The sequence below is a fragment of the Balaenoptera ricei genome, chromosome 17, assembly GCF_028023285.1.
Source record: "Balaenoptera ricei isolate mBalRic1 chromosome 17, mBalRic1.hap2, whole genome shotgun sequence".
In the NCBI taxonomy this organism is placed as follows: Eukaryota; Metazoa; Chordata; class Mammalia; order Artiodactyla; family Balaenopteridae; genus Balaenoptera; species Balaenoptera ricei.
In genome coordinates this window covers 31,815,541-31,829,166 of record NC_082655.1, presented here as the reverse complement: position 1 = coordinate 31,829,166, position 13,626 = coordinate 31,815,541, and the positions used below count along the sequence as shown (strand labels likewise).

Here is a 13,626-nt window from a genome sequence, read left to right as displayed (position 1 = left end):
CTCTCTAGATTCTTTATACAAACATTTTTATTTTGACCACACCGCTTTCTCTGTCCACAACATTTTCTTTGGTATTAAAATACCCAAATAAAATAAATTAGAATGGCTTCATTTACTGCCTCCCCAATAAAAATAGTAGCATTTCCTGAAGTTAAGTATAAACCCAGTGTGTTGAATTTTCATATTTATTGTCTCCTCCACACTTGAGATTTGAGTTTAGACTTGACAGAAATTCTGTAGTAGGAAGGCTTATAGTGATATTATTGTCAAGCTGTAAGGACATATGAGATCATCTTACAGAAGAGGAAGATGAGACCTGGAGAGGTTAAGTGATTGGCCCCAGGTCACCCAGCTGGGACCACGGCTTTCCAGATCCCTGAACCCTGCCCAGGTTTCTGTGACAGCCTCATGTGAGGAGGGCTACTCTAGAGCAATTTACTTTTCCCTTCCCAAGGTTTCAGCGCTGACACTCTCCTGCACATTGCACTAAGTGCAAGCCCAGAAATTCTGCCAGGAGCAAAACAACACTCCTTAAACACTCTGTGACTTTCAGAGCCGTATAAAATAAAAGGTTGAAGTTAATGGCTGCCAGCTTGGAGGGAGTAGTTCCTCTTTGGAGCCAAATGTATGGGGAGAACAGATGAGACTGTGGGAGTGAAGTTGGCAAAAGGGAAAGAGAAATGAGTCTATTCTTTTTTTGAAAATGAAAGTATAATAAATATCTGGATAACTGAGATGTTTATTACTCATTTAAAGATTTTTCCCATTTGAAAAATGAAATATCTATATCTTTAGTATGAGTACTCTTAAATAATGATTTTATATTTTGTTCTAAATATCATGAAATGAATTTTTTATTTGGAAGTTAAGAGATTGTTTTAATGACCTGTATATGTGGAACTATTTGTGTTCCCTTTCCTAAAAGATCATTATTTCTTATACTAAGATTTCTACATTTAAGCAGTGACTCATGTTAAGATAATGTGTTTCAACCATTTTGAGAACTAAAAGCAAATATACCTCAGAGATAATGATTATTTAAATTTTTGGTTCATAGAGATAAAACTGTCTTTGACATAAGGAGTATGGATATAGTAGCCAAGAATTCTATCATTTTATTTCACACTCATTTTGTTTTTGAAAAGTCTCTTATCGTGTTTGAGATCCCACATACCACAGTGAACTTGAAGACATTTGTTAGCTGAAGTTCTCTGGAATTTCACTCTTGTGCTGTCCTCAAATGATATTTTGTAGAACTGTGCTCAAGAAAAACACAATTCTAATGAAACCTTCCTGGGATTTCCATTCATAAGTCTGTTCTGTGCCTAATGGTATAGTGTAGTGGTTCTTATAATAGCACAGTACTGATGTCCTTCCCATTTAGACTTTTCATATATTTTCTAATTGAAGGTATTCTTAATTTCTTTGAGCTTGAGTTTGAAAATGTGTGTAGCATTTTTTTCAAGCAATGCAAGTTAGATAATCTTTTACTAAGTTGTTTTGTTGTTTCTTAAACAGTAACTGTAGATAAGATACTTGGTATGAGTTTGGAAATTCTTGAAGTTACTTGTTTAAATCTGTTTCTACAACACACACACACACACACACACACACACACACTCCTTGTTTTCAGACAAAGAAATAAAAAAGGAAGACTGCATTTCTCACTCAAGGGACATCCCAATGTAGCTCAGTGGCCATTTTATTCTATTTTAAATGGAAGCATTTGATTTTAATGGAAGCCCATGACATACTTAGTCATATTGACTGATGTCTGGCATTAATTAGTCATGAAGAATATTCAGGTGTTATAGCTGAGAAGCTTGTTCTATATCACCACACAAGTAACTTGAACCCTTTGGTACTACATGGAGTACAGCAATTCTGTTTGTGTAGTTTAAAGTGATACTCTTATTTTCAAAAAGAAAAAAAATTCTTTACCTTGGTAGCATCAAGCTCAAACATTCACGCGGTGTCCTGAATAACTTTTTAAAGGATATTTAGTAAAAAGCACAGTTTTATTAGGTGGAAATCATCATACTAAAAGTTTTATAGCTCTAGTCAAATCAGTAATGTTGAGGCTATATACCATGCCCAGAATTACTGAAAATACAATTGTGGAGGGCCTTAAATTATCACTTGACATTTCTCCCCACTCCAGGTAGTCCAAAATATTAAGTTTTTATGCCTCCATAGAACAGGCTGTTGGTGAAGGGAATTTTTAAATTCAAGCTCACTGCCACTAGAGCCTTCACACAGTTAAAAGGACAGGGATACAATGTTTTCACGATTGTCAGATTGAATTTGAATTTAATTCCAGTGTGGAGAACTGCTTGGATACATTAACTGAAACTTTTACTCTGTAAAATTTTCCCTGTGGTAATACAAGGTCAAATCACATACAGTAGCATTTTTTTTTTTCATTTAGATGTAGAGAATAATTCAGCTGGGAGAGATTGGCAGTGGTGGTGGCATCTCATTGCTAAGGGCCAGGAATATATAGATGTGTTTTTCTGGTACTAATTATATTAATCTAATGTCTACAGTAATTTGGAAATTCTTCAATGTCTAATATCAAGTACGTTTTTATAGCTGAGAGAATAGAAACAGCTATGAATTGTTAAAACAGCTATGAATTTTTTTTTTTTTTTTTTTTTTTTAAAGCTGAATACCAATCAGAAATACTATTTATTTATTTATTTTATTTATGGCTGTGTTGGGTCTTCGTTTCTGTGCGAGGGCTTTCTCTAGTTGTGGCAAGCGGGGGCCACTCTTCATCGCGGTGCGCGGGCCTCTCACTATCGGGGCCTCTCTTGTTGCGGAGCACAGGCTCCAGACGCGCAGGCTCAGTAATTGTGGCTCACGGGCCCAGTTGCTCCACGGCATGTGGGATCTTCCCAGACCAGGGCTCGAACCCGTGTCCCTTGCATTGGCAGGCAGATTCTCAACCACTGCGCCACCAGGGAAGCCCCAAAACAGCTATGAATTTTGTCAAACAGGCCCAACCCGTTTTTCCTATTACCAAGTTATGGAAGCAACACACCAGGAGAATTTTCAGCAGTGTCAAAGTACGTCTCATGGCACTGGCTTGAGATTCTCTCATGAAATTTTGTTATGTTCCCAAACTAAAGTCAGTGGAGGCGAATGTTTCCATCAAATGCCACTTCTGGGTGTTTTTGTTTTTTTTTTTTAAAGACTGTAATGTCAGGCTCTTTTCATAGGTCAGATTTTCCTAAGACTTCTAGCTCTTTGTAAGTAAGCCTCAGTTTGGAAATGTTCAACAAATATTTCCAGCAAGATTTGGAATCCCTAAGACAGCATTATGTCACCAGCCCCTTGGGTTGGAACTACCCTCTATTCTTTGCCTTTGGGCTGCCTGCTTTTAGCCCCAGCAACCTTTTGGCTTGAGTGTAAACATTTACTGAAGGCTCCCTCCTTTGTCGCTTCAGTAACTCCAGAGGTTAGTGAGAAGTGGATGCTAGTTTGACCTCTTTTATCCACATTAGATGATTCTAATTATTCCTAAGAAATGACACTTTTGACCCATTTTGTCCTTGTCAAGTTTGTCTAGTTGTAGACTGTCTAAGTGTGAAACTCTGGGTTCAAACAGTGTCCAGGAGTGCAGATTTTTTAAAACTTACAATAGGGAGCCTCAAAAGTGCACACTATTTCTTTTTAAAACATTCCAGCTTAACTGAAATTCAGGCTCCTGTTATATACCTTGAATTGATTTATGACTGAACAAGACTGCCTAGATATAAAGTACAAACTTTAACCTGTAAAAACCCATGGGTTATTTCAATACAGAAAAACAAACAAACAAACCAACGAAAATGAAGAAAACCTTTGTATAAGTGAGGATGAGCTAGGTTTTGCTGAGGTTGTAAGCAACCCTAATATTGTAACAGTTTTTTACATTAAAACAGTCTCTTTCTTTCTCATGCTACATGGCCACTGTAGTTAGGAGGTCTTCCTCCTTTCCATGCTTGACGGTCAATTCAGCAAACACAAGGAAAGATGGTGATTCCATTGGTCTTACAGCTTCTGTGTAAAAGTGACGCGAGTTACTTCTCATTCAATTTCATCGGTGAAGTGATGTCATATTCCCATACCTAACTTTGAAAGAGACCTGGAAAGTGGAGCGTTGGAAATAATTGGTCAATAGCATTAATGACTACCACCATCTTTAAACTGGATCATAATGAGTTTTTGTCTTGACTTCTGTCCTAATCCCTACAAACATTACCAGTGCCTGAGAAATAGGGATTCCAGAAACGCTCTTTGCACATTTTAAATTCATTTATTCATGTAGGTATTCAGCAAAAGTTTGAAGTGCATCTGTGGTGTACGAAACACTGTGCTGGTCGCTTCATAAGACAACCTTGAGGTAGAAATTATTATCCCCATTTTACAGATGTGTATTCTGAAGTTCAGAATGCTCAAGTTTAAGTGATTTTCCAGTCTCAGAGCCTGCCAGTAGCACATATCGGGATTCCAGCCTAGATCATCTGACTCCAAGGAGTCAGTAATGTCCTTTCTGCCACACTTCAACTGTAAGGTTAATAGTGAATCATAAAATGTTTTAAATACCCAGTTATAGAGGCAGGAATTGTTAGTCACCACTGTGTATTTTCTCATACTTTAAGGCAAGAACATTAAATATATCTGATGATTGTGGAATAACAATGTATATTTGGTGTTATTCCAATAAGGGAAAGTTGTTTCACTTCTGAGCACATTTGATAAGGAAATTAAGTCATTTTTTAAACTATAAGTCAGTAAATCTGAATGTTTTTTGTATTAGTTTTCTATTGCCACCAAAACAAATGGCCAAAAACTTGGTGGCTTAAAACAACACAAATGTGTTATATTAAAGCTCTGTACATCAGAAGTCTAGTATGGGTATCACCAGACTAAAATCAATTTGTCAGCAGGATGCATTCCTTTCTAGAGGATGTAGGGGAGAATCTATTTCCTGCTTATTCAAGTTATTGGCAGAATTTAGTTCCTTGAGGTTGCAGAACTGAAATCCCTGTTTTCCTCACTTCCTGTAACTGAGGCCCATTCCCAGTTTCTAGACCCCAGCACACTCACTTCATGGCTGCAGTGTGCCATCTCCAAAGGCAGCAAAGGCAGGTGGAATCCATTTCATGTCAAATTTCTTTGCCGTACTGTTTTGCCTTTCCCTTCTACTTTTAGAAACTCGTGCTTAGATTGGGCCCATGTGGATAATCTAGGCTCCTCTCAGCATGTCGTAGCCCTAAACCTTAAGCATGTTCTTAAAATCCCTTTTACCAAGTAAAATAACATATTCACAGATTCCAAGGGGTTACGGTGTGGATATTTTGGGGGGACCATTTTTCTGCCTACCATACCTTTTACAACCATTCTCTTTTCCCAACATGTTGTACCAACTGTATGCTACCTCTGTAGGATGCTAGATAAATACTATGGCCTTTCTTCATTTGTCAAATTAGTGAATTAAACTCACTGAACTTTAAAGTTTCTTCTGGCTCTTAACATTCTAGACTTGTATGAATCCTTATGATAGAGAGAGACATGGGAAAGTAAACCTAATGATCAATGTGGATATTATTGTTATTTTCTATTAATGGATTTTGCTGGAGTGTAGATTTCATATAATCCTGGCTAACTCCTTCCTTCTCACACTTGGTAATCTTCTTTGAAGGCAGTCAATCTCTACAAAAGTTGACTTCTTCAGAAAGAAATTGACTTACCTCCTCAAAACTAATAACTGGCCCCTTGAGATTTTTTTTATCTACTTATTCTTTACAGCTTGGGTATAGCTTTCACCAAGTCTTTGCTACATTTTTGCTTTTGCCTTATTGATTTGGAGTCAAAGAAGTTGTTTTCCTTTCAATTCAGTTTCTTGAAAAGTCAGATTCTACCTGGGCCCAGGCATAATAAATGTTTGCCAAAGTTTTAAAAGGTATAATGCCTGACTTACCATTAAGGAAAGATATTAAATAACTATTTTTATTCATGCCACAAAGTCAAATCCTCTAAATCTTAATTTGCTTATGTACAAAATGGAGAAAATGTTAATACCTAACTCCTGGAGTTGTAAAAATCAAAAAAGATAATTGAGGGGAAGTACTTAACACCCAACGTTTTGCAAGTATTCAATGGATGTAAACCACTAATACTGTTCTATAGTAGGAGGTGCAGGGCTGGACAAGTCATCTGAGTTTGCCCAAGACTTTCCAGTTTTAGCACTGAAATCCAGCATCCTGGGAAGCCCTTCAGTCTCAGGAAAATGCAGACGGTTGGTCACCCTAGGAGCAGTAGTGTTTGGAAACAGAGCTAAATGTAAATATGGGCTCTGTCTTCTGCCAGCTATTTGACCTAAAAGAAACTATTTAATCTTTGAGTTGCAATATCTTTGTCTGAAAATACATATGAGGACTAAATAAGTAAGGGATTTTGCACAAGTAGCAGCAATAGTAGCAACCTTATTCTTGCTGATTAAAAAAATCTTTACTGTCTTCCTTCTGCTTAGAGGTTTAAGCACAGAAAGGTTTTGCTTGATATGAAAAGGTCCTTCAAGATCTGATTCTAACCTGCTTTTCTAGACACATATGCTGTTATGGCCCTTCCACTTATAGGTAGTGATAATAATAGTATAAATGATGATTCCAGTGATGACAGGTAACTGTTATCTTGTGCTTTCTGTATATGAAGAACAGCTCTAAAGACTTTATATAAGAACTGAAGCCAAAGAATCCCAGAACTAGTCACTATTTCCTGTACATACCACTCTTATACACTGCTCAGACTTCGCCCAGGCCATTACTAGCAATTGCAAATGCTTCCTGTCTCTCCTTCAAGATCCTGCCTGAAGGTCACTTCCTGCATGATACCGTCCCAGAAGCCACGGGACAGGAGTTTCTCTCTTGCCCTTCATTGACACCAAAACAATTTACACATGACTTTGCACTCCCTACCTGCTACTCTTTGCCTTATAGTAAACTTTTTTTTTTAATGTATCTGTATCCTTCACCGAAAAAGACCTCCTCCTATTCCTAGCACCAAGCACAAGACTGGATCAGTAGGTTGCTTTGTAAAATTAATGGAAGATTGTGGTACTGGCAAACCAACTGATTTACTTTACAGTAAAGATTCCCTAAAGAATTTGTGATCAATGTTTATTTTTCATATTATCTATGGAAAATTGTAAAAGCTGCTTTACTGTGTGGAAATCCATGTGGCTTTAAGAACTTTGGGTATAAAGATTAAATAATTTAAGATGCATATCTTTCTCATGAAATAAGAGAATACAGTAGAAATGAGCCAGATGCCTGTTGTTGAAGTCTGTTATTTAAGATCAGAAGAGAGCAGATGTTACAAATAACACCACTAAATCCCCCATGCACAGGTTTATTGAACTGGTGGAGTCTCTCCCATGACTAGTTCTGCTTACTGCTTGGAGACCTGCTGACCCTGATCTATGGACTTACCTGCTTTTCTAGTAGTAAAAGGAGCTGAAATATGCATAATTAAGACCTATGATTTAATTGGATATGGGCCACTATCATTTCAGATTGAAGAAGCTTACTTGTTCTCAAATTCTATTTTGAAAATAGAAAAACAAAATCGTCACTTAGCCCAGCGGTCCCCAACCTTTCTGGCACCAAGGACCAGTTTCGTGGGAGACAATTTTTCCCCGGGGTGGCGGGGAGGGAATGGTTCAGACAGTAATGCGAGCAATGGGGGGGATGGGAATGGTTCAGGCGGTAATGCGAGTGATGGGGAGTGGCAGATGAAGCTTCGCTCGCTAGCCCACCACTCACCTCCCGCTGTGCGACCCGGTTCCTAACAGGCAGCAGACAGTACCTATCTGCAGCCCGGGGATTGGAGACCCCTGACTTAGACTAATAACCAGAGGGATAACTTGATAACACTTTGTCTAGATTGTTTTTAAAAATTATAATATAAAATTACTTTCTTCACCCAGGGCTTTCAGATAACTGTTTTTCATGGTTTTACTTTCCAAATATTAAGACGCATAGTTGAAAAATTAAAGACTTTTAAAATGAATTAAAGTATGAATATGAAAAATCAGTATGCTAGTACTTCTTATGGTTGATCTGGTTTACCGCCTCCTCTGTTTTAATATTTGAAGGATTTTTTTAGACTTATTTTTAATTTGTCCGTCATGGTTGATTTTTTCCATTAAGTAGTATATTTTATGGTAGTTTTACCTCTTACAATATAATTGATACATCAAAAATGGGTTAGCATTGATTTTATGCGTAGCTTTTAATATGGCTTTTCAGGATCAATAGATCTGTGTCTCATGCACTATCAGTGTTGTCATTTGGCCAGTGAAACGAGGTTTCCGGATTCCTGAGAGATTTGAAATGGCCAGATTACACAGAACTCCTCAAGTGGATACTTGCTAATGCCAATTTGGGAAATTTGTGATAGCACATAACATGTGGGAAAGTCCCAGAATGGGCTGAGATCTCTTCGGCAGGATCATATCTAGGTGAAAATTCAGTTCAGAAATTACCTTGAGACCCTTGTATTGTACTCTGTGTTGTGGTTTCACGATAGTTGATATACAGAACGTGGGCTGGTGAATGATAAACATCTGAATGCCAATTCGCTCTGACTCATCGGGAAACACCAGTCTTGCTAAGGCTTACTTATTTCCTCCCTGGTTTATTTCCTGCCGTGTTTAACATAGTTAAAGACAAATAATTTGGGTGCCAAACGGCCTAAAATGATGACCCTTTTGAGCCTTATATTTAAAATGTACACTGAAAATATTTTGTTAGAACTAGAGCACTTGTCTCCCTGCTTCTATGCTTTTCAGAGCAAGGAATGTCATGCTTTAGTTGCTCTGCATCTGAATTTATTCCCAATTCCTCCATTATAGTCTCTTTGGAGACAGTGTATGGTGAGTCATTAGCATTAATATTATTTCAGTTTCAGTGGGACTACATATCCATACTTAGAAAAGGGTGTTGGTGGATTTCATTATTCATTCAGAATAAATTCCTACTCTAATATAAATGTTGCTCAGGATAGAGCTTTGAAATGGATCCTGATTCTTTAAATTCTTTCCTGTCTGTTTCAGGAAATAGTGAGATCCTGTTGATAGTAAAGTACAATGTGTCTAAAGTTCACTTCTAAACAGGCTGGTCTTTGCAATGAAAGTCATCTGCATTCTCTTTATAATTCAGAGCTGCAAGAGATCTGTCTAATCTTGGAGATCTGATCCAGTATCATTTAGAAAAAAAATATTCTAGATAATAATTCTACCATTCAGATTAGTGAAAGCAGTAAAGCTTTACAGCTTCTGTCGTCTTAAAAAGATATCATGAGACAGGGGAATAAGGACTTGGATTATGGTTTAGGAGATTTAGTTATTTGGAAAAATAAAATGATTAGTACAGTTATTATTCAACTTTTTAATCAACGAAAGCAAATGGCATCCGTTTGTTATCATTCTTTCCACAGAAGACAAAGGCTCAGGTGCCGATGGTGCTGACTGCTGGTCCCAAGTGGCTACTGGATGTGACTTGGCAAGGAGTGGAAGACAACAAAAACAACTGCATTGTGTACAGCAAAGGTAAGTGCAAGATCATTTCCCTCTCGCTTTGGATGTATTGAAACCTGAGTGTTGCAAAATAGAACCAAATGAGCTGAAATGGGAGTACAAAGTAAAATGGGATCCTCTCTCTTCCTTTTTCCCTTATGAATCTCCCTAACCTGTAGTTTCAGCAAGGCTACTGGTTTTTTTTGTTGTTGTTGTTGTTCTTTTCCTGTACAGCATAAAACAAAATGTGTTAGACCATTAATTACTTAGCGCCATACACATTCACCTAACCGTGGATTGGAGTGCCTTGACTAGTACCTTCCTCGCTGTTACTTTTATTCAGAGGGGGTTTGATGAAATCTCGGATTCCTCTCTTAGGCATCATCCATCAAAAAGTAAATTCCTTTTGAAATTTGGCAGTCCATGTCAGGGTGTCAGGGTGCGAGTTCTAGAAGGCACTGCATTCCAGCCAGTTTCCTGAAATCACACACGATGAGGGGATAGCTGAAAAGGAAGCCGTTGCAAAGACTGAGAATTCCTCCCCATGGTGATTTCTGAAGGGCAGGAGGCAAATGCTAGAGAGGAAGCGATGGCTTGCAGAGCATTGCCTTTGATTTGCTCAGTGTGGCATCAACCTAGACTGCGTCAAACAGCTACACCCTGGCTGCAAAGGAACCGCTGCTCCGGGACACACAACATGGGACCGACTCCCCCAAACTCAGGCCCCTCCACGTGTGTGGTGGGATTTGCCGCACTTTTCTCCATATTCAAGTTCTGGGCCCAAGCTCTGTACTTTTACAGTGAAATCCCTAATCTCACTCCTTCGTAAATATTGCAAAACTTTGTGCTTCTCATGTTTAATTTCTTTTCGCTTTCTTTTTTAACCAAATAGACCTACTGAGATCAAAGATGTATTTGCACATTGAACCTAGAAACCATAAAAGCATACAAGGGAACAAGCAAATAAGCACCCCTATCAATATATTAACATATAAAACACTAATCATAACATCAAAGACTCTTAAAAACTTGCTAGAAACAATTACAACTTGTTCCTATAATCATTACAATTTGTACACTTATAAGAGGATTGCCTTTAAACTACCATAAGCCTTTGAAAGTTGAAACACCAGAAAGAGGGAATTTGCAAGCTAAAAAAGACAATCTGCACACCAGGATCTGATTATATTCCTTTTCCTTCTGTAATTGCTGGTCTCATACCCACTTATTTTCAAACACCAAATACCTGTAGTATGCTAGTGGGAGCTTTTAACTAGAAGGGAAGTTAAGATTTTCCCAGGATATGTCACTATGTTCTATCAAAATGGGAAGCGATATTATAGTGAACCAGCTTACCAGTGTCCACATTCAGAATGCAAACACTACAAGAGATGGCTTGGAGTGTAGGATCAATGACTGGCGCTAAATTTTTGTTGTGCAATATCTTATCTCTATGATGGCAATATAATATGGAGGAACCAAGAGGACAGCTATTCTATCATAATCCAAATCCATTACATGTTTAAATCGGGCATTGTTTTAGAAGAGATGATTATTATATTGTTACATAAGGAAAAACACTATAACAAAATTGTAATTCTATGTTCAATGGAGTACCTTAGTTTGAACACGTTTATGTGTTTGCATTATGGTTAGATATACCTTAAGCCTCTTGGCAGTAAACATTTTGGAGTAATTTGTAGAAGCTTATTAATTAACTCATAAAGCATGGATTGAGCCCAACTGTGTGCTAGCTTTGTACATGGATAATAACAGCCATCCTTTATTAAGCACCCCTGAATCCTCTCCTTGGTACTACCATACCAAATTCTATGCACTTCTCTCATTGCTCTTTTAACCTCGTTTTATGATCATCATTTTATGTTTCAAAAAAAGAGTAGTAAAAAGTTAGGTATTATTGCCTGCCTTTCCAATCTACTCTATATTTACTGAGGGCAAGGATTATGTCTCAGTCATCTTTTTATCCTTGGTCTGGCATGCTGCCTGTACAAAAAGAGCACAGAGTAAATAATGATTGGTTGACCAGATAAACAAATGATGAATGGTTGCTAGAAACTATAATAGACACATCACATACTGTGATGATGAACAATATGAATTCCTAATATTCAGTAGTTTTTAACCTATAAAATATAACTCGATATTGTTCAACTTACAAGAACAGATGGCATTGCAATTCAAATAACAAGGACTGCAGTAACTACTGTATATGCATAATTTTATTTAATCATCATTTAATACCTCCTAGTAGGTAATTAACATCCTACCCAATTTTACAAAAAATGAAATTGAGACATAGCTAGATTAAGTAATTTGTCATGGTCACATAGCTACTAAGTGTTTTTTTTTTTTTAATTGAGGTATAGTTGATTTACAATGTTGTGTTAATTTCTGCTGTACAGCAAAGTGTTTCAAATACTAAGTGTTTAAAGTGGGATGCAAACACACATCTGTCTAATCGAGGGCCTGAGTTGTACATATTAGAATACATTCTCCCTGCATTAAGCTTTCAAGCAGCTAGATGAGATAAGTAGTGTGTTTCTCATTTTACACAACCTACATTGTGTGTGACTTAGAGCAGTAGTATGGTTGTCCCTGGTCCAGGAGAGCTAACAGAGAAGCCACATTTAAATCCAGGTTTTGATAATTCCAAATCCTATACTCTCTGTACTGTGTGACTCTACCTTTCCCCTTGACGCTATTACATGATGAATAAATTCTCTTAAACTACGCAAGCATTTCTGTGCAGAAATCACAGAGTATTATCATAATATGGCACTTACCAAAGTACACTTCACATAACCCTAAGATTAAAGGAAAAGTCCCAGGACCAAATATTGCCTATCTTGGCCCCTCTTGAAAACTCACAAGGCCTTCTGGTATGAATGCTCTGAGAAGTCCTGTAGTAAAACAAACCAGAATAAACACCTGTGTAACTCGTTTGACTATATGATATGCATATTTTTTTTCTCCAACCAGTGGACATCCACTGGAACATTGGAATTAGTTCTCTGGTTAACACACTTGGGAAAACTCTGCTGTAGACTCTACTCTGATCTCCTAGATGGGCTTCAGAGGCCTGATGCTAATTCCTAGAATTCAGCTTGCCTTTGGAGGAAGGGAATAGTTCACTCAAAGTTCTGTGAATACCTCGATATTCTAGGATTATACTAGGGATTGTTCTCATCATGGAAAATAGGACCCCAGGAATCACTCCTACTGGGACCACATGAGCTCTGAAGCCTTCTGTCTTCACAGGCTATGGGTATGATAAACCTTCTCAAAGCAAAAGAGTTTTGTAGTTGGAAGGGTTTGGTGATTTAGATTTAATAGGTACATATTGACTTGAACATCTGTAATGTGTGAGACATTTTCATAATGTGTATGTTATTTATCAGTTGGGGCTGTTTTGTTTTCAAATGAAATGAAATTGGCTTATACAAAAAATAATCAAAGTGTAAGTGTGTGTGTGTGTGTGTGTGTGTGTGAGCGTGCGTGCGTGCGTGAGTGTATTGGGGGTAGGGGAGTTCATCTGCTCATATAACTGAGAATCCAGGGATCTTCTGAACTTCAGGATCAGTTTAATTCAGTTGTTCACACTTTGTCCCCAGACTGTCTCTATCTTCTGCCTCTTCTTTCTTTGTGTGTTTCATCGTCAGAAATGTTCTTGTCAAGTGGTGGGAAACTCCAAACTTATTCTACAAGCACAGCAATCCCAGTGAAAAGAGAGCTTTTCTGGATTTTATTTGGGGTACATCACATACCAATCCTTGAACCAATTAACCACTATGACTCTTCCTTACAAACTACAATCATCTGTAGACCTAACCCCACGTAAACCACTGAGACAAAGGAGAAGTAGTTCCCCAAGTGAAATCAAAGTGCTACTTCCAGACAGAAAAGAATGGTTGCTTGATGGGCTAACATCCTTGTACCCAGATGCAACACATTACTCCTAATGTCTAAAAAGCTCTCCCTGAGATGAAAAGTAAATTCCAGATGCCAAAATTGCATTGCCTTATTTTGTTTTCTAGCTAAGA

General features: G+C 37.7%; 1 protein-coding gene across 1 annotated transcript in view; it reads left to right on the top strand.

Moving 5' to 3' along the window:
* ZFPM2 (zinc finger protein, FOG family member 2) overlaps positions 1-13,626 on the top strand; it is a 459,876-nt gene that overhangs the window by 296,172 nt on the left and 150,078 nt on the right. The window contains exon 5 of the mRNA XM_059902062.1: positions 9,487-9,598. Coding sequence (XP_059758045.1) covers positions 9,487-9,598 — 112 coding nt within the window. The remainder of the gene's footprint in view (positions 1-9,486; positions 9,599-13,626) is intronic.